Source organism: Pristiophorus japonicus, chromosome 17 (genome assembly GCF_044704955.1).
Source record: "Pristiophorus japonicus isolate sPriJap1 chromosome 17, sPriJap1.hap1, whole genome shotgun sequence".
NCBI classification, from domain to species: Eukaryota; Metazoa; Chordata; class Chondrichthyes; family Pristiophoridae; genus Pristiophorus; species Pristiophorus japonicus.
The window spans coordinates 9265023-9292073 of record NC_091993.1 but is presented as its reverse complement, the minus strand read 5'-3'; the positions used below and the strand labels follow the sequence as shown (position 1 = coordinate 9292073).

Genomic DNA, 27051 nt, shown 5'->3' with positions numbered 1-27051 from the left:
GAGATACCTTTACGTCGAACCCCCTCCTAGGTGGTGCGCTCTGGCGAGGTATTTCTTCCGCCAGCAGCGCGACCTCAATTATGACACGCAGCTCCTGTTTGTGAACTTGGGGGGTGCCAGGACCGCCCTCCAGGAGCTGCCTGTCTTTTACAGGGAACTCATCAGGGTCTGGAACAAAGTCTCCACCAAGCGCAGCTCTCCGCCGGCTGGAGTGGCGGCCGTCCTGCAGGAGCCGCTGCTCGGGAATCCGTACCTCCACGACCGAGGTTTCATGTGGCGGTCGGAAGAGAGGGCTGTGGCTGGTGAGGTGACCAGGGTCAGGGACCTGCTCGATGGCAGAGGAGCGGGCTGGATGGCGCCAGATACGCTGCGCGGCGCCTAAATTCTGCCAACGTCCGCCACGCGGCCGATGCCATCGAGTCACTAAAAACAGCTCTGGGCCCTGACTCTGTTAGGTGCATCGAGGAGGCTCAAGCACGTGGGGAGATCCCGTCCGAACTGACCCCCGTCCGGACGGAATTCCTCATCGGCGCCAAACCCCGGAACATCCCTCGGGGGCCGGCGCCTCACAACTTGAGCTGCCTCGGGGAAATCCCCTCCGTGCCTTTCAGTTCCGCACGGAGGGGTTTCCTGTACGGGCTGCTCCTGCACACTCTCAACTTTGCCATCCTCGCCGGCCGTCCGGACACGCCATGGCGTACCATCCTGCCGTCCGGAGGAGGCGGGGGTCCCCGATGGAGGGCACTCTACGCAGGGGTCCTCCCACTATTCATCGGGGACTTGGCCTGGAGGGTGGTGCACGGAGCAGTGCCGTGCAATAAATTTTTAAGCCGGTTCACGGACTCCCAGGCCGCCTGCAATTTCTGCGGTCTGGAGGAGTCCGTGTTCCATGTTTTTATTGAGTGCACGAGGTTGCAGCCCCTGTTCCATTATTTGAAGGGGCTGCTCCTGAAATTCTGGCTGCACTTCAGTCCCACTCTCCTGATCTTTGGGCACCCTGTGCGGAGGGGAGCGGGTAGGTCCGAAGGCCTCCTCGTAGGACTGCTCCTGAGCACGGCCAAGGGTGCCATCAGCCGGTCCAGGCAGCGGGCGGTCGAGGGGGTCGTTCAACCTGACTGCCTGCCTCTCTTCCGCTCTTACATCCGGTCCAGGGTGTCCTTGGAGATGGAGTACGCGGTGTCCACCGGTACGCTCGCGGCCTTCTGCGAGAGGTGGGCACCGGAGGGACTGGAGTGCATCATCACGCCCGGCAACCAAATTTTAATTTGATTTTACGTTTTAAAGTTTAATTTGTTTTAATTGCCGATGCTTTTAGTGTCCCCCTTCCCTTTTATAGGGGGCACTGGGGAAAAATTGTGATTTTAGTGCCCAAAAAAAAAAACAAAAAAAAAACAAAAAAAGGAAAAAAAGGGCCTTGTAAATGTCTGGTGTGTCACCCAGGTCGGGTGGCATGATTTAATGTTTTATGTTTTTGCAGGTCGACTCTAAAAGAGTTTCCTGCAGAGCTGGGGGCCTTGCGTCCAAAAAGAGTTTCCTGCAGAGCTGGGGGCCTTGCGTGCCTAATCCAGCCAATATCAATGATTCCTACTTGGTCTGTCACTAATGTTCTTTCATAAAGGCTTGTTGAGCTCATTGCTAAATGCAGTTTATGCCTGTAATAGGTTGGAACACTCTGATTAGAAAGAAAGGGAGGCTTGCATTTATATAGTGCCTTTTTTGACCACCGGACGTCTGTTTTACAGCCAATGCAGTACTTTTGGAGTGTAGTCACTGTTGTAATGTGGCAAATTGATTGTCACGTTTCCCACATTGCTGTTAATAGGAGCTTGCTGTAATGTGATAATAACCATAGAAACATAGAAAATAGGTGCAGGAGTAGGCCATTCAGCCCTTCGAGCCTGTACCGCCATTCAATGAGTTCATGGCTGAACATGCAATCTCAGTACCCCATTCCTGCTATAGAAACATAGAAAATAGATGATATGTTTTTGTTATGTTGATTGAGTGATAGATATTGGCCAGGACACTGCTCTTCTTTGAAATAGTGCCATGGGATCTTTTAAGTCCACCTGAGAGGGCAGATGGGGCCTCGGTTTAACGTGCACACCTTGCTTATTCTAAGTTTTAGCCCAGAAGTAAAACCATTTGCCCAGGTGAGATTCATCTGAGAGACGGCACCTCTGACAATGCAGCACTCCCTCGGCACTGCACTGAAGTGTCAGCCTGGATTTATGTGCTCAAGTCCCTGGAATGAGATTTGAAACCACAACCTTTTGACTCGGGTGGATGTGGTATCCAATGAGCCACGGCTGACACTGCTGAAGAGCCCTTAGAAGAAGTTTTACCCAATCCCATTTCAGATCTTTGGGTGCTGGGGAGGATAGAGTGTGGAGGCCTGGTGTTGGAGGGAGAGTAAATGGAAGAGTTACTCTTGTACTGGAAGTCTGCCTGTCACTGTTCCTGAGCAGGAAATGGTGTGTGACACAGGAATAGCCTACAAAGGAGAGGATAAAATGAAGCAAGATGATAGACGATGTAGGTTCATGTACTATCGTTACCTGGATGTAATTTTCAACTGATGTATAAATTGTATCCGATCTATTCACAGATTTGAAATAAAAAATAGTTTTTAAATACAAGTTCATGTGCACAAAGTGTAACCACCTTCGACAATTGCGCTTATGGTTTAATAAACATCCACACTTTATGGCTGAAGATTGTTTATTTACATCCAGGCTATTAAATGGAAATTGTAGCCGTTCTGCCTGGTGTGGAAGGTCAGCACAGGCTGGTCTCGCCCTGCCCGCTCGCCCTGCCTGCTCATGGTGCCAGTGCAATAATGCCAAGTACCGGGACAGTCAATGCCTTCTAACTTTCCCTTTTGAGGCACATTGCCGTCTGAAAGGGAACGCCCATTACAACTCTAACTTGGTTTAGATTTTTCTCTGGGCTTGAATTACTATTTCAGACATAAATTGCAGTATTAAAATGCTGGTGGATTTAGTGGTTTTATGTATTTAATTTTATTTGCTGATTGGTCAGTTTATCATTGTATTACATCTTAATTCGGTCATAATACTCTTAGACACCATTAAAGCTTAACCATAGATTAAAAAAAAAGTGATTATTAGAATTGCAGGGCTATTGCATCTGGAGATTTACTGGCCACAATGTTGATAGGTTTCGTTCAATGTAGCAAACATGGATAGCAAAATCTTATGACTACATTTTCCATATCTATAGATCTCCTTTTTATGGCATTACTCATAGTCCAGGATACTGGTCAGGGAGAAGAGGGGTCGGGTGAGGAATGAAGCAAGGCTCGGAGTACAGGGGTCAGGTGGGGAATGCAGCGAGGGGTCAGAGTGCAGGGGTCAGGTGAGGAATGAAGCACGGGTCAGGGAGTACAGGGGTCAGGTGGGGAATGGAGCGAGGGGTCAGAGTGCAGGGGTCGGGTGGGGAATGGAGCGAGGGGTCAGAGTACAGGGGTCCAGTGAAGTGGGGGAAAAAAGACTTGCATTTCTGCAGTGCTTTTCACAACCTCCGGACATTCCCAAACGCTTTACAACCAATGAAGTACTTTTTGAAGTGTAGTCCACATTTTGATGTTGGAAACGTGGAAATGTTGGAAACATGCACAGTAAGCTCCCACAAACAGCAATGTGAAAATGACCAGATACGGCTTGATTTTTATTATCTGGCATTTGGGGCAGTGAAATCCAGAGAAAAAAGAGAGACTTTATTTATATAGCACCTTTCACGACCACTGGACGTCTCGGAGCTTAACAGCCAGTTATGTACTCTTGGAGTGTAGTCACTGTTGTAATGTGGGAAACGTGGCAGCCAATTTGTGCACAGCAAGCTCCCACAAACAGCAATGTGATGAAGACCAAATAATCTCTTTTTTTTTGTTATGGTGATTGAGGGATAAATATTGGCCAGGGCACTGGGGATAACTCCCCCCTGCTCTTCTTCGAAATAGTGCCATGGGATCTTTTCTCGTGTCTGCTGTGGGGTCGGGGGGGGGAGGGGTTGGGGGGGCGGTGATTTTGTCGGGGTGAGGGAGGGATTGCATCAATGTGCGTATCCGGGAAGGAGGGTGTGTTTTCAGTGTTTTTAAACTTTGTCGATAGGGCAGAGGGAAGGGAGTGAGCCATGGTGAGGCGGGGGTGAGAGGTTTTATTGTGAAGGTATGAAGATGGTGCCTGGGAGGGGGTGATCTGTGGTGGTATAAAGCCTGCGAATGGGGTTGCATCAGTGTCAGTAGCCGGGAAGGAGGGAGGTGTTTTCGGCGCCTCCGTTTAACATCTCATCCGAAAGACAGCACCTCCGACAGTGCTGCAGTCCCTCAGTGGGACTTGAGCCCACAGCCTTCTGACTTGGGAGTGTGCTCCCCACTAGAGCCACAGGTGGCACTCTAGTGCCGTGCCCTCCCTGCTCTAACCTGTTTTCATTCGACTCTGAAGATCATCATCATAGGCGGTCCCTCGAACGAGGATGACTTGCTTCCACATGAGTTCACAGATGTTTCAATGAAGGACCCGATATTCCAGTCCTGAACTCCAGTTGAAGGGGAGGAAGATGCCTGTGCGTGGGTGTTTTTAATGTGTGGTGACTGTTGCACATCAGCCACCACACGGGCTTGACAGAGCTAGGTCTTTATCCAGTGGCAAGGTTAACCAGGACGACTGGAGACCTGCTCTGCTGCACGGACCTAGTGCGTGCACATATCGCACAGTGTGGGCGGGTCCGTGCTGCCCCTGGGCCCTCGGCTCTTCTGGGCCCCGAACCTTCATTTGCCGCTGAAGATTTTACTCTGAAGATAGGTAGCCTTTGGTTGTGTTTTGAGAATGGTCTTTGTCAGCTGTGGCTCAGTGGGTAGCACCCTCTCACCTGAGTCACAAGATGGTTGGGTTCAAGTCCCATTCCCAACACTTGAGCCCCAAAATCTAGGCTGACACTCCAGTGCAGTACTGAGGTGCTGCACCATTGGAGGTGCTGTCTTTCAGATGAGACATTAAACCGAGGCCCCTTCTGCCCATTCAGGACGACATAAAAGATCCCATGTCATTATTTCGAAGAAGAGTAGGGGAGATGTTCATCCCTCAATCAGCATCACTAAAACAGATTATCTGGTCATTATCACATTGCTGTTTGTGGGAGTTTTCTGTGTGCAAATTGGCTGCTGTTTCCTATATTACAACAGTGACTTCACTTTTTTTTTTAAAAAGAAAGTACTTCATTGGCTCTTTGATACGTCCGGTGGTCGTGAAAGGCACTACCTAAATGCAAGTCTTTTTTCCATTTTATCTGGTTCAGCCAGGAAAGCCTTTTATAAATTCAAGAATCAGGCACTTGAAAGAAGGGCCAGTCTCCAAGGTGGAATGTTGGGAGAGATTTCAAACGATGTGAATCTGAAATATGTAACTTGAACATGAAACATTACATTTTTTTTCTTGAAAATTTGTATTTAATATTACGTCCTTGAGTTACAGAACAAACAATAGCAGCAGAAACTCTTTAATTATTTTCAGTGGTTACTGCTTCTCGTTCTTTACTGACTTTCATACCTTTTACTTTTGCTAACTGTTCATGAGTAGGTTCAATGCCTGTTCAGTCAAGCTTCATTGCTGCTTATGAATGACATTTGAGCCAATCCGACACACGTGTGGTAAAAGCATGATTTTCATTTTACAGCTGTACGCATTTTTTTTTTAATCCTAAAGTTGTGTGTAAGGTTTCTTTTACTCATGTCCCCGGGCTGTTTGATGTGGACAAATGAACATTTTGATCTGCACATAAAACTGGTGCCTAGACTTTTTAAAATGGTGAACATTTTTTAATGTAGTTTTCTCAGTGTGGAAGTTTCAAAATATTCCACTATTTGGTTAAAATATAGGAGACGTGGTTTGTGTTTAATTGGGTAGTTTGTGTTGAAGGAAAAGGCCCCTTGGTCAGTCTTCAGGACCACATGATAAGCAGCTGATGCCTATTAGGCAAGGCTGCAGTCTTTGTAGCTGGTGACAGTGATTCTTGTTTGTTGGATTTCCTTTCGTAAGTTTGTCTGTCTCAGTTTCTGCGCATTGGGTAAGGCCCTCAATAAGTGCTCGGTGTTCTGATTTTCTTCAAATCTTTTCTCTCCATTTAATTTTTTTTCTCCCCCCTCCTCCACCTCAGCATTCTGGATGAAACGAACATTTTGTGACTAAGGCACTGCACTGGCGTTTGCTTCATAGAACTGAACACGGAAGGTTTGGGCGCTGGGCTGCATTTTTTTCCCCCCATCATACTGAGGTATGAGCAGTTATACTTTTTAACACGAGATCGATAATTACAATTGGTTTTGTTCGGTATTTTGAAGACTTCACCAACTTTGATCCACTGATTTCGAATCGGTGAGGCAGCTTTGGATTTGAGTGGGTTCAAATGGTTCGCTGGCTCTGATCTAATTAAGTGACATGGATTTTTTTTTAAGGTAAACCCAAGACAGTCCATTTTATAATGTGCGGAGATGAGTGAATAACTAATTTGGCCATTGAACAGCAGGAATGAAGCCATGTGAATCTGGGAATAATGTATGTGTCCTGAAGTATGAGATTGCCAAGTAACTTTGCATCAGAGCACTTTGCAGCATGAAGGAAACTTCTTGTTTCAAGCAGAGTTACTGTTTTATGTCACTTTTCCCCAGCATTTGAGCTAATATAACGTGAATCTGTCACTCCCAGCCCCTCTAAATTGGTAATAAAAGGCTGCTTTAACTGTGCAGCCTGTTCGTGGTATAGTGGTTGGACTCAGTCTTCCTTCATCTCACCTTTAAGTTCCTGACTTTCAGTTTGCGTCATCTGGTGGCGATAGCAAGCCACGATGATCTGTTTTCCCCATGGGTGAATTAATTTGCACCCTTCATGCTAGATTCTGACTCAGAGTATTGGCAGTTGCGTCAGAGCTGGGAATAGATCAGCACCACACCACCTCCGTGTTTTTTTGAAAAAAAACTGCATTTATTTTTCACGCAGTTCACTCTTTTTGAAAGCTGTGATTGTATACTGATAAGATTCCTAATGTACAAGTATCGGGAATAATTTTTTTCCTTGAATTTTTTTTTCTTTTTGGCTAACTAAGTCTCTGCAAATGAATCTCGCTGTCTGACCTACAATCAGGTTGTTATAACGTTGGTCTAAGTTGGCTTTTCCCGGGCCCATCTCAAAATCCAATGCTAGATTTTCATCATTCCTGACAGTACAAATAGATGATTTAAACTGGCTCGGCACCATCGTACATCTATCTTGCAAAATATAATTGAATGCTAAAGAAACGTTTCATTTTAAACGCAGTTTTATCTTGGCAAGTGCTACTGAATTCAACATGAATAATTAGCTAGTGCAGAGAAGCAGCCTACCGACTAACTGGTGTGTGTCATACATGTTCCTCACTGGAAGTCTCCGTTGTACTGAGACCTTGAGTTGAATGCTATGGAACATTGTGTAACAGCCGAAGACTATATTGTAATTGTCCTTGAATGTGTTGAAATACGACGTTTGTATTTACAGTTTTAGAACGTGTTCTGTTCTTGATAACAATTCTCTCCCTGCTCTGAGTATTTTCTGTTGAAAATACCTGCTTGGGGGGGAGGGAAGAAAGAGAGCAAGTCTTGCCAACCTTTCCCCTTCCATCTGGTGGAGACTATTTTAGGGGAGTGTTTGCGGGTGGTCCCAGGCTGCTGTGGGGATTCTGGCCAGCAAGCGTTCCATTCGGCCAAGCACAGCCTACGTATACCCCTCACGAGCTGACTTTGAGCCTTCCACTGGGACTTTGTACACTGGGCCTTCCAAAGGCCCAAGGTGGCCCAAAATGAAAGCAATCAAATCCCCAAGGGAATCCACTTGCTTTTAAAACGATGGTTTGGAGCATTCTCAAAACAAAACTTGCCTGGATACCTTGCAGCACTAAGTGTATGCACGAGTGTGAGACTGTGTCGAGCACTGAGCCTGCACCTGGAATGTACTCCCAACACTCTCTCTCCGAGCTCTCTTGTCTTTGTAGCGCTGTTGCAATCGCCATCCTGTGAATGTATTAAATCCGGTCTTGGGGCAATAAGTGTAAGCTTTCTTATTTCCAGATCTGTTTCAGTAGTAAGGATTTCTGTTGAAAGTAGATAAGTATCAGATGATGCTGCCATGACTTTGCGAGATCCAGCAGTTCCTCAGCGAACAGTACGATGCGGAAGTATCCAATGTGCCCAATGGAGTATTTTTTTTCATTGTTGCATTGCAGTAGCCAAATTCTCTCTCGCTCTCTGCTTATCCTGGAGGGCAAGGACGAACATTCCTTCTCCACTGTGACCTGCCTCCTCCGATCTCCCTAACCTGCACCCTCTCGCATCATCATTACCTTTTTTGAATTTAATTCAATTTTGCTTTAAAAATCAGTTTAAAGTGGCACAATTAACTGGTGTTCCCCCACACTCCACTTTAAAGGCCAACACTTGTTTGCAACAAATCTCAAATTCTGCCCTCGAGCATCCCTGATTATAACTGCTCAGCCATTGGTGGCCGTGCCTTCAGCTGCCTGGGCCCCAAACTCTGGAATTCTTTCCCTCCCTCACCCCCGCTCCCCCCCCCCCTCCCCAAAACGTCTCCGCCTCTGTATCTTTCTTCCTTTAAGACGCTCCTTTAAAACCTACCTCTTCTATGTGGCTCAGTGTCAAATTTATTCGTTTTGCCTTTTAACACTGCTGTGAAGCACCTTGGGACGTTTTGCTACGTTAAAGGCACCAAATAAATAAAAGTTGTTGTTGTTAGTTTTTCTGTATTAAAATGGGACCAGTGATACTATATCTATGTTGCAGTAGGACAGGCCTCTGGTGTGTGTTGGTATCCCTCCAGTTCCGAGTATGTGACTGGCAGTCGCTCTCCATCAGGTAGTTACATTCCAAGTGGCGAGGACATCCATGAGATTGGCAGGGTTTATATATGGACTCAATCAGTGGCCAATAAAATTCAGTATAGACAAAATCACGTTGCCACACATTATTAGAACTAAAAATAAGCATCTGCATTCTATCGTTGGGGTAGATCTTGAGATTTAGGTGTGTTGATTGACATGTTGCTGACCACATCTGTAGACTGGAGAAGCAAAGCAAATAAGAAGCTGGGTTACTGTGATCTCTGGAACGAATGTCTCTGGTTTCCTTGCTTATTGTGCTGACCTCTCTTCCAAAACTTCAGCTAATTCATCACTTTAGTGCAGGGAAGCCCCCTAGTGTGTCTCTCTGAATCTCAATTCCTTCACGACCCTGCCCCATCCCGACGTCCCAAATCTGGAAACATCTGGGCCGATGTGGTGGGGGGCGGCTCAACGGGCGGGGGGGGGGAAGAGGGAAGAGGGAGGGAGGGTCCGGATTTCGGAAAATTTTCCACATTCTGGACGTCCCTGCCACGGATCGGCCCGGTGTCCAGATTACGGGACATTCCAAATTCTGGATTTCGGATGCTCAACCTGTAGTTTGTTTCCCACAATACTCTGCTCCACCACTAGAGGTCAGTCCCTCAGCCATCGGGCTCCTGGCCTCTGGAATGGTTTTCCCGCCCCACTACACCTTGCCACCTCTTCCTGCTTTCAAATCCTTTTAGGCCATTTTAGGAATGAAGTCAGGAAGTACTTTTCCCACACCATGATCTGGAATTCGCTTTCCCAAAAGAAACTTTCAAGACCACGATCGGCAGATTTTTGTTGGGTAGGAATATCCAGGGATATGGGGCCCAAGTTTCCACATGATTTGCGCCTGATTTTTAGGAGCAACTGGTGGAGAACGGACTATTTTAGAAATCGCAATTCTCCACATTTTTTTTTCTGCAGTTCTAGTCAGGTAGAACAGTTCTACTTTGGAACAGAATTTTTTCTTCAAAAGGGGACGTGTCCGGCCACTGATGCCTGATTTCAAAGTTTCCACAGTGAAAACGTACTCCAAACTAAAGTAGAATGGAGCAAGTGAAGATTTTTGTAGAACTGAAAAACCTGTTCTACACATTAAAAAAATCAGGCGCAGGTTACAAATTAGGCGTCCAGAACGAGGTGGGAGGGTGGGGGGGAAGGGAAGTCATTAAATTCTACAATAAATCCTTATTTATACTTCTACAAATATTATACAAATAAGTCCAACCTGAATAAACATAAGCAAAGAAAAGATTAAATAAACCATCTTCCTACCTGTGTGAAAGTGCTTTAGCCAGGAAGAATGCTGCAGCAAGCCTCACAAAACGAGGCAGCCGTTCCCGAAGGCGGGCAGGAGGGAGGGAGGGAACCGACCCGACCGAACGCGGGGGGAGGAAGCCCTTCCGGGCGGGCGAGCAGGGGGAGTGCGGGACTGACCGACCGAACGCAGCGGGGGGAGGGAGGGGGGGGGGGGGGTGGGGAGGAAGCCGTTCCAGACGGCGGGAGGGAGGGAGGGAAGGACAGAAGGCTGCAGGAAGCCTCAGAAATTGAGGAGCCATTTGCCGTCGGGAAACGACTGCCTCAACTTTCTGAGGCTTCCTGCACTCTTCTCACTGCTGCAAGAAGCCTCAGTGCTGATGTGCTGATGGCAATGTGCTTTTATTAAAAAATGTTCAAAAACTAAACAGCTACAAAGAACTACAAAAATGGCCGAGTGCCAATGTTTTTTTCACACTGAGCATGCGCGAACGCTCCACCGTGCACGCGCAGCGTTGCCGGCAGGAAAAAAACGAATTTAAATAGTACCCGCCCCCTCCCACTTACAAAATCGCCGCGAGTGTAGGCTCCGCCCCCCCTGGGCGCCGCGCCAAACAGACAAGGAGCTGCAGGGCGCTCCAGACTCGCGAGCTTTTGTTCTGGCGCCGTTTTAGGCGCGAAAAACGGGTGCCCAGCTCGGAGGGGCACCCGTTTTTTATCGTGTGGAAACTTGGGCCCATAGAGTTGAGGTGCCGTTCAGCCACAATCCGTGAATGATGGAGCAAGCCCAAGGTGCTGAATGGCCTCCTCCTGTTTCGATGGCGCCTTTAGTCTCCCCACTGTCTTCACATCCAGCTCATTATCTGCGTGACCCTTCCCCCAGCCCCCCCCCCCCCCCCCCCCAGAAGATGTTTGATGTAACAGCTGTGAAATTAAACTGGAGTTGTCGTCATTTGACCTGGTCACAATTAACTGAGATCTTAAGTTTGCTTTGTTAAAATTGGCAAAGAGCAAAACTTAATGTTTTTTTTCAGGAAACAAAATGAAGGTACTTGATTAACATTTAAGATTGTTTTCATTAAAACCGTATGCTCACTTTTTAGTTGATTAAATATCCCAGTATTTGGATTCTTCAAGGCTCTGCCAGGAGACTGTTGGGGGTTTCTGAAAGTCCCTGAAAATGTAATGGGTTAGAATGTTCTGGGATCTGCATATGAATCTTGTTTCGTTCCCGGACGCCCAGTGTTTCTAATGTCTTGGGTCCTGTTGTGAAGTAAATTTAAGCACCAGTTCCTGGTGCGTGCAGGCCCACAGCACAGACAGAAGTCCACTCCTGCCCAGTTTCACACCAAATCGTCCAATCTCTCTGAAAATCCATTGGGCTGACCATTGTAGGCGATAACCCGGTGCTCGTGCAGGAGGGATTGCACCTCGAAGTAAAAGCGGAGGTAGATTATCGGGGCACAGTTGGAAATTTATTCTGCAGCTGGCCATGTCCTGGAAGTGTTTGATGCTGACACTAGACAGGTTGAGCATCCGAAATCCGGAATCCGGACACCAGGCCGATCCGTGGCGGGGTCGTCCGGAAATCGGAAAATGTTCCAAAATCCGGACTCTGCCGCCTGACTTGCCACCGTCCCCTCCCCTACCTACCTACCTAGCCTCCCCCCACCCTGCCTACCTCGGCCCAGGCAAAGGCGCCCCAATATCCGGAACACCCTCGGTCCTGAGGTTTCTGGATGTCGGATGTCACACCTGTACCAGGTTCCCACACAGCATTGTCGGGACTGGTGTGAGAGCCTGCACATGAACAAGCAGATTTTCCCTCATAATGCAAGATCCACTCACTTCAATACTTTTCAGTGTGCAACCTGTTGGGAATGTGTGGAGTAGGGGGGGGGGTGAGGCCAGTGTTTCAGACACCAGCAGCCACGAGGGGGATGCTGTGACTGCCTGAATGTGGCAATGTTTGCTTTGCCAGATTGGGACTTGAATGGCTTGATGTGGGAAGAAGATTTGGGGTCAAATTGCAAAACAAACTGGCACCACCTGGGAGCTTCAGAGGCATTATGGGAAAGCTTGCTATGTCTGATCACTTGCAGATGGGCCCAGTTTATGGGGAATGAGCCTTGCACACAGCTTGTGCAAGCACTGAGTGCAGGCAGAGCTTTGGACACACATTGAGCACATTGTTGACCCCTGCATGCCTGAAAATATGAGGAGCAAGTGCCTGAGGTGCCCCAGTGTCACATTATCGGCCTCGAGATGTTGCATTGGAATAGTAAACCATTCTTCAGCCGGGAATGTGAGCACAATTCCCTTGACTGGGGCCCCCAATCTCAAAAATGATCACATTTATACTTTGACACAAACATTGGATTGAGTTTCAAAGATTCTCTTTTTTATTTTAATGCACCAAGCTGTTTCCTCTGGCTTTGCATTCATTTCGCTCGCTAAATCCAGGGATCGGCCTCCCAATGATTCTTTTCAAACGCTTAAACGTTTAATAGTATTTAGGACGGTGGGGTCATTTAAAACCTGCCACTTGCCTTAATCCTCCATCACTGCACTCATTGCTGCCACGCCTTCAGTTCAGGAAGTTCCCGACCGAAGGCAAACAGTGACACGTAAGCTAAAATGCTGTGTGCTTTGCAGGTGGAGCTGGTTAAGGTGCTACTACAGGCTGGCCCAGGTTACTTGTAACTTGAACAAAACCTTAATCTGTGAAACTACTGCAGGTAAGAATGGCTTTGAATGTTGGAAGAGCTGCTGAGTGTTACAGACTGGCACTTTCAGCGCTCCAACATTCTGGCCTTTTCCCCCCCCACCCCTGCGCTGTCGTTAACCACTCTACAATGCTTTTACTTTTTAATCTTTCTGAAAGGTTTTGAAATATTGCTGTCGCCTCCGCATGCTTTTTATTTCACAGACTTGTGCGCTTGGCGTTTTCAAGGATTTAACTCCTAAAGTGCCAGTCATCTGCAGCTTTTCAGTATGAAATGCCAGCCAGGTATTTTCTGCTCTGGTGCATGGAATGTGTTGTTTTTGGTCGAACGTGGACTGCCGCACTGGAAGGTTGCTGTGAATTCATTTTTTTAAATCAAAATGTACTCTGGCATTTTTAAACCAGTTGAAATGACACAAATTTGAACCGGTTTACAATGTTCCTGGAGAAGGGAATGTGGTGATGGCCTTCACAGGCACTGTTTTGGGTAAATGTTGTGGCGAAGGTGACTAGTTTGGTACCCTTTTGTTTGAAGCCCTGAATGTTCAGCAATTTAAACACACAACAATATTAAGGTCAATTTATGCTCAACTTCACGATGCAACCTTCCAGGTGTGTTTTCCAGACAGTGACTGTGTTTGCTTCAAGTTTGCCTTCATTTGGACTGGAAGGTTGTAGTGTTCTCAGCTCATTTAAAAAAAAAATAATTCTTTATACCTTGTGAGTTACTCACTGAATACGATTCCACAGACACAAGTGGCCATTTCATACCTTGGCCGAGTGACCGTTCTTCAAGCTTGACTAGTTTAAATGTTTTGATCGTGACTTATGTTCTGGTCTTTGGTGACCGGAGTGAATTCTTACAAAACTGACTGCTCGCCCGCTGACAGCTGAGGGAGGGGGAGAGACTGGTATTTACTTTTACTGCTGTTGGCTGAGGGGGCAGGGATTGGGTGGGCTGGGGTGGTTCCTTGAAGTGATTTTTGCCACCTCATACCCCAGAGCTGCTATTGGCAGCACCACTAACCAGGGCAGAGAACCAACCAGCTGACTGCTGCCCTTCTCTCGTGCGCTTTGGCCGCACACGGATACCAGCCACACACTGATGACCAGCAAGGCCCAGTCCAGGATGTGCGCCTAACTGGGCCTGTCAGGAAAGTAGTTCATCAAATGCACCATCAGGAAAGCACAAGTGTAGTTCAGCAAATAGTATAGATGCATTTAAGGAGAAGCTAGACAAGCACATGAGGGCGCAAGGAACAACAACAACTTGTATTTATATAGCGCCTTTAACATAGTGAAACGTCCCAAGGTGCTTCACAGGAGTATTACGCAATAAAAATTTGACACCGAGCCACACAAAGTAGAAATTAGCGCAGGTGATCAAAGGCTTGGTCAAAGAGGTTGGTTTTAAGAAGCATCTTGAAGGAGGAAAGAGAGGTGGAGAGGTTTAGGCCGGGAGTTCCAGAGCTTGGGGCCGAGGCACCAATGGTTGAGCGATTGATAATCGGGGATGCTCAGGAGTGCAATTAGAGGAGCACAAACATCTCTGGCTGGTTTGGGGGGGGGGGGGGGCGCGGTTGTGGAGCTGGAGGAGATTAGAGGTAGGGAGGGGCGAGGCCATGGAGGGATTTTAAAAACCAGAAGCCAATGTTGGTCAGCGAGCACAGTGGGTGATGGGTGAGCGGGACTTGGTGCAAGTTAGGACACGGGCTGCTGAGTTTTGGATCACCTCTAGTTTAGGGTAGATTGTGAGAGGCCAGCCAGGAGTGCATTGGAGTAGTCCAGTCTCGAGGTAACCAAGGCATGGATAGAAAGATATGTTGACGGGGATGGGTGGAGGTTCATGTGGAGCATAAACGGGGCATAGACCAGTTGGGCCGATTGGCCTGTTTCCGTGCTGCAAGTTATATGCAGTGGAATCGTGCAGTGTTTTTGTTTGATTTGTTCATGCGGCCCTATTTTGGGGGAAGGTTTTGCCAATGTTTAGCCTCCATTCCCCGCACAACTTGTGTGAATACAACATTTGTCGTCTTGATCTCTCGCCACACTGACTCTGTCCATACGCACCTTGAGTGGCAAAATCCAAGTGCTTTGGCAGGCCTCCACTCCAACTCTAATTCCTTGCATCATTTTAGTCTAACTTGCTGACTTGGGCTGCTGGAAGTGTGAGTCGGGGTGCCTGAGATCTGATCCCAACCTCCGAGGCAATATTGGTGCTTGAGTTGAGCAATATTGATTGTGGGCTGTTCTGCCGGGCCTATCTTGGGTGTTGGGAAATATTCATAAATCCAAAGTACCAAATGTGAACCATTTTGTTTCCAGCAGTTATTTTGAGCCTTTGATGCGATGCCGTTACTAAAATATCGCTGAGCTGGGAGAGGTCCTCTTATTGTAATCCCGCAATAGCAGCTAACATCAGACAGGTGGCATCTGTCCCTAGTGGGTATAGTAGCGGTGGTTAAATTACTGGGCCAGTAATCCAGAGGCCTGCACTAATGACTCGCGAGCTCATATCCTAACACGGCAGCTGGGGAATTTAAATTCCGCTAATTAAATAAATCTGGAATTAAAAAAAAAAAATTGTATCGGAAACTGTAACCATGAAACTACCGGATTGTCGCTAAAAACCCATCTGGTTCATGAATGCCCTTTAGGGAAGGAAATTTACCGCCCTTGCCTGGTCTGGCCTACATGTGACTCCAGACACACAGCAATGTGATTGACTCTTGAACCATGGAGCGCAGTTAAGAATGCGGCTCACCACCGCCTTCACGCGGGTAATTGGGGATGGGCAATAAATGCCAGCGATGCCCACATCTCATGAACAAATTTTTAAAAATGATCTCTTGTATAAGCCCCATTTCCAAAATTATCTACATAAAAACTGAATTATAAATGCGTGATTGTCATACACTGGTTATATGAACTGCCTTCTCGGAGTGGCTCAGAATTGCTCTACTGTTTTCTCCCAGTCTGTATTGAAAAGCAATTAGAATGATCAATGACCAAAATAGGATTTTTATGGAGTGCATGTTTACATCCTGTAACTGGATTTTTCAGGGATCTGAACGCGTGCAAACATGTTTTCAGGAGCATTTCATGGCCTGTAAAATCTGCCAACCTCTCTGCAGGTTTGACCACTCTACCATGGGATCTTTAACATGATGGACAGGAGCTCATTGAACTCTCCCCTAACCTCGCCCAGTGAATGCGATATTTCCTGTCCTCTTCCAGTCTCTAGCATCTAACTTGGATTGGACTATTGTACTTTGGGAGCAAAATTGATGCCTTACTCCCCTGCAAATTTTGCTTGTCAAAAGCGAATATGGTAGTCAATCACCATTGCTGCTATTCACTGGACAGGCTGAGACCTGGTGTGCAACCTCTGCGATTTAACAGTGTGGCAGTAGTTTGCTTATTGCTCAAATGCAACACTTACTGAGGCAATACATCATATGACTAACCGCTTAGAAATATTACAGAATACCAATGCTGAGAGATACAAATGTCTCAATATTGTGTGCTCCGATCAACATTCGCGGGCTGGTGGGAACGGGTTTGGGGCAGACCCAGACTGATTTTATTTGTTTTGTGCTCCATTGACTTCAATGGACCATAAAATAAGGTCATCACTTAAACCTCAATTGTTATTTAACAGATTAAACTGATTTACAGTGCTGAAGAAAATTTTTAATTCCCCCCCCGTGTCGCATTTCTGCCTTGCTATCATGTGTTCTGGGAACTGTAATTTCACAGGAACTTGTTGGAAACTACAACTCCCACGATGCATCTCAAACTTCAGCCCTCGAACTCATTGGGCAGGATCTTTTTTCTGTGTCATGTGATCAAAATTGTCACACTGCACTCTGGGTATTGTAGTTTTTCCTACAATGCCCATGATGCATCTCACTCCATTGTCACTCAGTCTTGCACTCTGGGGGCATATACGCAATTAAAAATGTGCTTGTGTTTGTGTATAAATTATTCTGGTTGTCGACAAGAGCTCGAACCTTCTGCCACAATTGAAGAATCTAGGAAAAGAGCACAACAGCCGTGTGGGGGCGGGGTGTAGGTGGGTTGAGAGTGCACCTATAAAAGGGAAACTAGCTTCCAACTATATGCCAATGTTGTAATTTTGATTGATTTGCATTATGTTCAAAATTGAACTTTTGGGCAAATGGACGGAGGTGTTCAGTAAAATATGGTGCAACAAAGGACCAGAGAGAGGGGTGATATTGAGCAATTTTGGTTAGAGGTGATGCTCATTGTTTCTTAGCTTTTCTGTGATTTTTGGTTGCTAGTTTGCTTTACTTGTCCATGTACTGAATGAGACTAGCTTTTCCTTCGTGCACATTTTGGTAAAAAATAGAAAATTTGAGACGATCAGCGTGGATAACTTAGCAATACTATTTATTTTTAAGATGGAACGCGAGTGTGATGCTATAGATGTGTTGAACTTTTAATTATAGATACACTTTAAAAAAAAAAGGGCATTAACCGCAAATCTGTGCCCCGCGGAAAGCTTTATTGTAGATATACACAGACTTCAGTATGTATGCGCATGCACTTCCTGTGCATCACGCTTGAGATGTTGGGTCTAATGTACATTTCAGTGTCTCAAAAAAAAACCAAGGTGGTCTGGCAGCACAAGATACTTGGCACCACAATATCTACAGCCTCTCTTTACCTGGCCTCTTGTGAACTCAACTGGTGATTACTTTCCAATTAGACTGCACCTTCAAAGGGACACACATCAGAACTGAATAATATATTGTGTTTCACATGTTACTATGTTCCCATCCTTTCAAAACACACTCTGGTACATAATGTAACATGTCATTTCAACATAAATAAAATTGTTCTTCCTGAGTATCTGCTGCTCTCTTTTGGAAATAGGTCCTTGGCCATATCAATATTTGCAGGGGGGCTCTCCCACAAAGCCACTGGATACTCAATTGATTTATATTGTTTCAATGTATTTATATTGTGCAACTTTTCTGTTTCACAACCGGTTGGTCCCCTCCTTCCAGTCGGATGCAATGAACAGCTGAGGTGCTTGCTATGAATGGATTCAGGTCATCAGAAGAATGTGAAGATGGGCCAAGTTGCTCCACAAGTTACTATCTGACTGTACCACTTGCCACTTACCAAATATGATGTGCATTGACCTATTCAAATTAGGCACGACCTTGGTCCCAGCTGTTTAATAGAAACTTCAAAGTAACCTGGTGGTATCACCTCTCATTCCCCACCCCCCACAAGCTATGCCTTGACCATGTAAAAAGCCTTGCATATTGCTAACTTCTTGCCTCTCATCCACAAATAATGTAGAATCTTCAACGAGGGCGGGGGGGAGAATGGGGCTCTGAGATTAAGTCATCAATTTGAGAAAGTGAGCCATTTTGGCACGGTAAAGGGAATGAGTGGATGTAACGTACTGGGATTTCCAGAAGGCATTTAATAAAGTGCGTTCCGAGGCTTATTAAAATTCAGGCATATGGCATAAGAGGACATATAGCAACATGGATCGAAAGTTGGTTGACCAACAAGAGACGGAGTTGGAGTAAATTGGTGTTGCGTGGTTTGGGGAAGGGTTGGAAGTTTGTGTTTCTGGGATCGCTCCTTTTGCTCTATACCCAAGTCCAAAGCATTTATGAGTTGGGTTGATAGGTGGTAGATGCAGTTTAATGTGGATCAGTGTAATGTAATGCATTTTGGGGCGGAAGACCAGAAATTGGCGTCTCGGCTCAATTGAAAGATGTGGATGAATAAAGAACCAGGAATTCAAATTCATAACTCCCTGAATGTGAGTGCAGATACGAAAAGGGCAAGAGAATTTTTGGGCTTTTATAAATCGTAATGTGGCGCACAAGCTTCAGTGCCAGCAGCAAGAAGGTGCATTGCCTCAATGTGGTTAAACATCTTTGGGAAATCTTCTAAGCTGGCTGATGTAAGACCTCCAGCTAGCGATGAAGAAATCTCCAACCATTGAGGTTTCTTTCCCGGAGGCGAAATGAATCTCGTCTTTTCACCTTGAAACATTCTGGTGAAATCATTTTGAAGGATTACCAGACCTACACAATCGAGATGAGGAATTAACGCCACACCATTTGCTGAAACACTGAAGAACACACTGCCACTCTTTTTCTCCCCACGTACCACTGCTAGCAAACTGTCTCAATCATTTTGATGTTCAATGCCTTCCAACCATTTCTCACATTACAACAGTGACTACACGCCAAAAGTACTTCATTGGCTTTATAGCGCTTTGAGACGCCCGGTGGTCGTGAAAGGCGCTATATAAATGCAAGTCTTTCTTTCAAAACATGTACAGCTATGTCAGCAAACCAGCTCTACTGGATGTTCCTGTGAATACTCTAAGGACATTAGATAACGTCTTGACCAAATATATAAACCTGCCACAGAAGAAAATGCAAAAGTCAATTGTCTACTTTAGAGGGTTCAAGTGCCCATCGATTCTGGAGGCACGTTTCAATTGGGACAAAAATAATAATCGTTCACAAAGCCAGAGGTGTTGCCTCTGATCCACATCAATGACTCACTGATGTGGTGGGGAGTCTTCAAATATTTGAATAGGGAGGAGGTCATTAGCGAGCACTGTATAAGAAAGTAGCTTCAAGATCTGCACTATCCTGTCGAATATTTACAGTAAGTAAATGTGAGTGTTCTAATAAACACGGATGTGTACCATGAGACATCCTCCTGAAACAAAAGCAAACTACTGCAGATTGCTGGAAATCTGAAATCCTTCGTCGGACCAGGCAGGATCTGTGGAGAAAGAGAAACTGAGCTAATGGTTCAGGTCGACCTGAACTGGAAAAAGTTACGATTCACAATTTTTTTTATAAGCGAGGACAGAGCCAAGGTGAGGAGGGAGGAAAGAATAAAGGTAACGATCTGTGATGGGGTGGATGCTGGGAGTGATTACATGACAAAAGGAATGGTGCAGCAAAGCAAAAGGGCTTGGTAATGGCACAGGAGGTGTGAGGTCATCCACCTTGGGGGGGGGGGGGGGGGGGGAAAAAACAGTAAAAGGGAATATTATTTGAATGGGGAGAAATTACAACATGCTGCGGTGCAGAGGGACCTGGGGGTCCTTGTGCATGAATCCCCAAAAAATTAGTTTGCAGGTGCAGCAGGTAATCAGGAAGGCGAATGGAATGTTGGCCTTCATTGCGAGAGGGATGGAGTACAAAAGCAGGGTGGTCCTGCTGCAACTGTACAGGGTATTGGTGAGGCCGCACCTGGAGTACTGCGTGCAGTTTTGGTCACTTTACTTAAGGAAGGATATACTAGCCTTGGAGGGGCTACAGAGACGATTCAGTAGGCTGATTCCGGAGATGAGGGGGTTACCTTATGATGATAGATTGAGTAGACTGGGTCTTTACTCGTTGGAGTTCAGAAGGATGAGGGGTGATCTTACAGAAACATTTAAAATAATGAAAGGGATAGACAAGATAGAGGCACAGAGGTTGTTTCCACTGGTAGGGGAGACTAGAACTAGGGGGCACAGCCTCAAAATACAGGAGATCCAATTTAAAACTGAGTTGAGAAGTAATTTCTTCTCCCAGAGGGTTGTGAATCTGTGGAATTCTCTGCCCAAGGAAGCAGTTGAGGTTAGCTCATTGAATGTATTCAAGTCACAGATAGATAGATTTTTAACCAATAAGGGAATTAAGGGTTACGGGGAGCGGGCTGGTAAGTGGAGCTGAGTCCACGGCCAGATCAGCCATGATCTTGTTGAATGGCGGAGCAGGCTCGAGGGGCTAGATGGCCGCCTACTGTTCCTAATTCTTATGTTCTTATGTAGGTGTCGTGCATTTTACAGCCTTCCAGCCTCTACATTGAGGCCAAGAACTTTAGATCATAACCATTGCTTCCATTTCCTTGGACAGCAGGAGCTGGTAATGGTTCTGCTATAATTTACACCTCCCCTGGATCCATCACCGTTTTTTGTTTTTATTTCTGGTCTTCTTGGAAGTCTGTTCTCTGTAATAATTCATCGATTTCTCTATATTTCAAATGACTGATTTTTGGTTGGGCACCGATGATCTTGCACTTCGGAGCATCTATAATCCTCCCAGTTGTTTTCCCAACACTCTGCTTGTGCCTGTTTGGACCACTGGATACTATTGGGTCAGCTGATATTGTTGCATCTTTAAACGTTGGCCCATTGAAGTTTACAGCAGTTGCTTTGGCCCTGGTAGCCGGTTCCAAATTTTCAAGTCGTGTATCTTTGCAGGTGACTTGGAATACTCTACTTTGAAATATCTTAAGGCAGCAGCAGACTGCAAGTGTAAAGCCTGCACAAGAGTTGACCTGATAGCTCATTGACTGAAAGGGTAACAACCTGCTACAGGGATGTTGCAGCTTGATTTTTGAATTCCCTTACAGGAATTGAGCAGAAATGGGATAATTCCCAGAAGGAAGCACAACCCAAACGAGCTGGTGTGGCAGCTTCTTTGAGATTGGACACCTGGGTGTCATGGTACATCAGTCATTGAAGGTTGGCATGCAGGTACAGCAGGCGGTTAAGAAAGCAAATGGCATGTTGGCCTTCATAGCGAGGGGATTTGAGTACAGGGGCAGGGAGGTGTTGCTACAGTTGTACAGGGCATTGGTGAGGCCACACCTGGAGTATTGTGTACAGTTTTGGTCTCCTAACCTGAGGAAGAACATTCTTGCTATTGAGGGAGTGCAGCGAAGGTTCACCAGACTGATTCCCGGGATGGCGGGACTGACCTATCAAGAAAGACTGGATCAACTGGGCTTGTATTCACTGGAGTTCAGAAGAATGAGAGGGGACCTCATAGAAACATTTAAAATTCTGACGGGGTTAGACAGGTTAGATGCAGGAAGAATGTTCCCAATGTTGGGGAAGTCCAGAACCAGAGGTCACAATCTAAGGATAAGGGGTAAGCCATTTAGGACCGAGATGCGGAGGAACTTCTTCACCCAGAGAGTGGTGAACCTGTGGAATTCTCTACCACAGAAAGTTATTGAGGCCAATTCACTAAATATATTCAAAAAGGAGTTAGATGAGGTCCTTACTACTAGGGGGATCAAGGGGTATGGCGAGAAAGCAGGAATGGGGTACTGAAGTTGAATGTTCAGCCATGAACTCATTGAATGGCGGTGCAGGCTAGAAGGGCCGAATGGCCTACTCCTGCACCTATTTTCTATGTTTCTATGTTTTAGCCACACATCTCACTAGCCCTCTCACGGGTTGAATTCCAGCACCTGTTTTGATAAAGCGTGAATGGTGGAACTGCACTGGAGGAGAAGCAATTCGGATCATCTATGGGCTAACGTGCCGGGTGGAGCCCCTTCATCCCAACTGGGAAAATGTAGAGCGTCTCTTTTACCATGCAAATAAATCAAAGGGGAAGCGTCTGATGTGCTAATTACTATTGGAGAGGCAGATAATGGCTTCAAAAGCAAAAAAATGAGAACTGTTCATTTCAATCAGGCTGCGGCATAAGCATCAGGAATAGAGTGTAATGGCTCAACTGAAGAGGACGGGGCAACATTTAATGTTGCCAGAAGCTGCAGGTAAAGGGGGAGATATCCGTGCCTTGAGTGCTGCCAGTGAACTTGTGTGGAAGCTGGCGAGGCCGAGATCTGACTTGGCTGTGATGTCTCATAGCTCACTGACAATCACCGCATAGATTGGCATGAAGAATGGGTGATGTGTGGGGTGAAGAGGGGGAAGGTTGCTGATTCCTGTGGAACCCTAACCCTACAAGAGTCCCTACCTTTCAGGAGAGGTGAAGTAAAGGGATAAAACTGGAGGGGGAAAGTCTGTCCGGTTGCTGAAGGAAAACATTTGCAAGGCTACAGGGAAAGGGCGGGGGAGTGGGACTAGCTGAAGTGCTCTTTGCATAGAGCCGGCATGGGCTCGATGGGCCGAATGGCCTCCTGCGCTGTAACCATACCGTGATTCGAATTGCTATTCTCCACCCTTGGTCCTGTGTTGGGTTGGATAATGGTGCCGCCCTCCACTATCGGTGGGGGAAACCAGTCACTATATTTCAAAGGGGTGGTGGGGAAAGAGTCTTGTTACATATTTCTTCGTTGCAGCCTATTTGAAACCATTTTCTTCTTTATTGCAGGTCAGCATTAAGTTTTCACTATGTCTGATGGAGACTATGATTACCTCATCAAATTCCTAGCACTTGGTGATTCAGGAGTGGGAAAAACCAGCTTTCTCTATCAATACACAGATGCCAAATTCAACTCCAAGTTCATCACCACAGTTGGTATAGACTTTCGAGAAAAGAGAGTGGTAAGTAAATCAGAAGCAGAACGCTGACTGTTGTCCCAACACTGCCTTCGCTCGATTTATGGAACTCCATAATAATCGTTTTAGTATCTTCAGGGCTTTGAACTTTTACTTTCTTTTTTAGGATCCGTTTTTATTACATTTTGTGCCTGTAGCTGTAACTCTGACTTTATGTTTCTCTGCAGTACATCCTGACTGATTTAATTATACTCTGACTCTGAGCGAGATTTTATTTTGAAGAAAAGAAACCATGCAATATGATATGAGATGCCTCTGCCTTTCATTCTCCTTTTAAAGGAGGGTTTTCCTTAATTGGGATTGGACTTTGATGTGCGCCCTGTGATTGAATAACTCAAATATCCGTCTCAATCTCAGCCTGATTCTTGACAATGGAGGGCAGCTCATTGGCCATGAAGTTGCCCCGCAGCTGTGGGTAGGAAATCAAGCTCGCAAACGCCTCAATTTACCTGCTGATGTGGTGACTCTCTAGTGGGGTTTCCCTCCCTTCTGGGCTGGGGAATCTAGAACACTCTTGAAATAAGGGGTCGGCCATTTAGAAATTTCTTCACTCAAAGGGTTGTGAATCTTTGGAATTCTCAACCCCTCAGAGGACTGTGGATGCAGTGTCGAGAATCCGGTGTTTCAGAATCCGGAGTGTTCCAGAATCCAGACTCTGGGACGATCAGTGGCAGGGTCATCCGGAATCCGTAAAATGTTCCCAAATCCGGACCCGCCGACCTCGGAGGCCCAACTTCGGGCCTTGCCTTGCTGCCCTTACCTCAGGACCTCCTCGCCGGCCTGCCTGACTATCTTCTTGGCGGAGTCCTGCCCGACTACCTCCTCGGTGGGGCCGGACGGCCTGAACAGCTCCTTAGCGGACCCCCCCCTGCCCCCCCCCCGCCAACTTTCTGATCTGAAACACAGAACTATCCGAACCAGGGCTCGGATGTTTCTGAATTCATGATTGTCAGAAAGCAAATCGAAAGCCTGGAATCCAGACCGACTTCGGTCCCGAGGGTTCTGGGTTTTAGCCGCTGCACCTGTATTCAAGATGGAGATCGAAAACTTTTGGTAATTAAGGAGGGATATGGGGACAGTGCAGCTTGGTGAACAACAGCCATGATCCTGTTGAATGGCAGAGGTATCAAGAGCCAAATGGCCGACTGCTACAACTATTTCTTGTGTTCTTTCTGTTCGAACTTGCCGGAATGCAACTTTAAAGATTTAAAGACTACTCCAAGGCAAAGTGGGAAAACATGCTGTGGACTGTGGAGTTTGCCCAGAGTGTGGCATCCTGGCATCGGGCCTTCGACTCGTGGTCTTCCTTCTGCCCCTTCCAATCCTGAAAACCTGCGCCAGATGTCTCCTGTAGCCTGGTAGGAGATCCTACTTGAGGGCCTCCCATGATGGGAGGAAAATGGATGCTTTAATTTTTTTTTTTTTAAAAAGTCAAAAGAATCCATTGAAGAAAATAGTATTCTCCTTAGATTTTTCCCCTTCGTGTTGGTTCACTCATGTGGAGTAATCCCAGTGGTCACTGACCATGGTTACATCTCTCCTTTTGTTATGTATGTAAACATTGTAACTGTGTAAGACTTGCCACCAGAGGGCGCACCTGTTGGAGGCCCAAGGGTCACCACACATCATGCAAGCGAGTATAAAAGGTTGTCTGCCATGCTGCTTTGGCACTCTGGAGTTTTATTAAAGAGACTAAGGTCACATCAGTTTAAGCTCTCAGTAATCAGTCTTGTGGAGTTATTCTAAATATAACATCCTTTATTGAGAGTTTTTCAATTCAGTACGTCAGATGTGTGGAATCAATTGGAAAAGCTGATTTACCTTAACACCAATGTACAGAAGAAGGTCAAGTCCTGTACTGGGCAGTTACACTGCTAACTTCCTTTTAAATGTGGTGCAGTGGTGGTAATTGTTTAGGGGCTTTGGCCTATGTAGGTGCCTAAGCTTAGTACAATTCTATTGTGCCGTACGAGAGCCCCTTAGTAAGCTAGATGTAAACCTGGTGATGTGCCCATCCTCCGTGTTGTGAAGGATGTTTTAACGTTGCCTTTCAATCGGCATTTGCTTGCATGATTGTCACTGGTGCAGAGGAGCAATCCATAAATGTCCTGGAAGATGCATTAGCTCTTCACACTACCGATGTCTAGAGCATCCCCCCCCGCCAGAACCATCTGCCTCACTCCCTTTCCTGCCGGAGGATTACTGCAACTGGAAGATTGATTTATCTCGTCTGTTAAACCCGTTTTAAGGTCCTAGTTTACCTCAGGATAATGTTTGCAATGGAAAATTCTCAGTGAGTTGATGAGGTGGAAGTATTCGGTGGTCTATCTTAAATACAAGCGACTTGAATGTACACTTGCTGATGGATGGTCCCACGGGCAGGGATGGTGGGCACTCTGGCTGGTTTACTGTACGCTCAGTAGTGAGCTCGGCTGAGTAACCCATGGGAAGAAAGCAACTTTCCAGTTACTTGGAAGCCACGGTTTAGACCTTAGTCATTTTTAACCCGTAGCCAATAATTTAAATGAAGCCGGTTAAGTACATATTGGTGCTGAAATAAATTTGTCCTGTCAGATAATTTCAACTTTAAATTATGAGTAGACTCTAATTTTCAGTAGCCTATATTTCACTTTTTAAAGTTTTAATTTGGTAACTATTATGCATAGAAGAGCTCCATGAGGCTGAGTACTGTGAGCTAAACTTAGTGTGACTTTAGTCTTTATTACAATTCCAGAGTGCCTAAACAACATGGCAGCCAGCCTTTTATACTGGCCCTGCACGTGTGTGCAGGTGACCATTCACCAACAGTTGCGCCCTCTGGTGGCGAGTATTACATAGTTACATACATAATAATAACTGCTCTCAAAACATTTACCGCACTCGCCCTCCCAAGTCTTTGATGGTCTTCGAAGCAAAAAGCTGCCAGTTTACCAAATACTCGCACGTAGCTGGGTGAGAGATCGGGCGAGGTGAGATGGGAGTCAAGAAAACTGTGCAGAGGCAGTGAGGTAGAAAAGCCACTTCTGCGTCCCAGAATTGTCCCGAAGTCTCCAGCAATTGCAGATTGCAATCAATCCCCAGGACTCTGCTGCTCACAGCCCAATCATCGGGTTATGAACAAAATTGTCTTTTCTCCTTTCCATTTTCTTCGAACATTTTCATTTTTGGAGATTAACGGTCACTATTCATCCAACGGGGCAACACTCTGCTCCCTTTCCAGTTGGCATGGGAAGGTAGTACAGGTACAACATCCCGAATCTGGAATTCCGAAAAACCGGAATTGTCCAAAGACCGGACATTTTGCACATTGCAGAAGGAGTCGTCCGGAATCCAGAGATACCCGAAAATTGATCCCGAGGTTGCCGGATTTGGGACATCGGATTTTCTGATCCAGAAATACCCAAGAATCATCCCCGCGGTTGCTGGATTTGGGACGTCTGATTTTCCTCTCCGAAATCCGGAAGAAACCGCAACGGCTTTGATCCCAAGGTTGCCGGATCCAGGACGTTGTACCTGTTACGCCCAGAGGATGGACCAATAGCGGGGCTGTTGGGGCAGGGTGGGTCATGGTGGGAGGTCATGTGATTAAACCTCTGGGGGCAATGCACCCGACCAGAGTTGGCAGCCTCGCCTCGCCTCTCTTTAAATTGCTATCATTAATCCTCCCGGAAGTGGGCGTCGCTGACACAGCCAGCATTTATTGCCCATCCCCAGTTGTCCTGAGAAGGTGGTGGAGAAACGGAGTTTCACTTGTGCACACACACTTGATGCTTTTATTATTTTTAAATCTGGTGGTTCCTGTCTTGCAGCA

General features: G+C 46.3%; 1 protein-coding gene across 6 annotated transcripts in view; it reads left to right on the top strand.

Moving 5' to 3' along the window:
• Positions 1-27051, top strand: part of rab27a (RAB27A, member RAS oncogene family) — a 120679-nt gene that overhangs the window by 58424 nt on the left and 35204 nt on the right. For 2 of the 6 annotated variants that reach the window (XM_070859301.1, XM_070859298.1), the window contains 2 exons: positions 6178-6294; positions 23053-23225. In XM_070859301.1, the coding sequence (XP_070715402.1) occupies positions 23073-23225 (153 nt within the window). In that variant the 5' untranslated portion in view covers positions 6178-6294; positions 23053-23072. Of the gene's footprint in view, positions 1-6031; positions 6088-6177; positions 6295-12846; positions 12930-23052; positions 23226-27051 lie in introns of those variants that run through there. The other 4 variants (XM_070859300.1, XM_070859297.1, XM_070859302.1 and 1 more) reach the window with 3 other exon arrangements.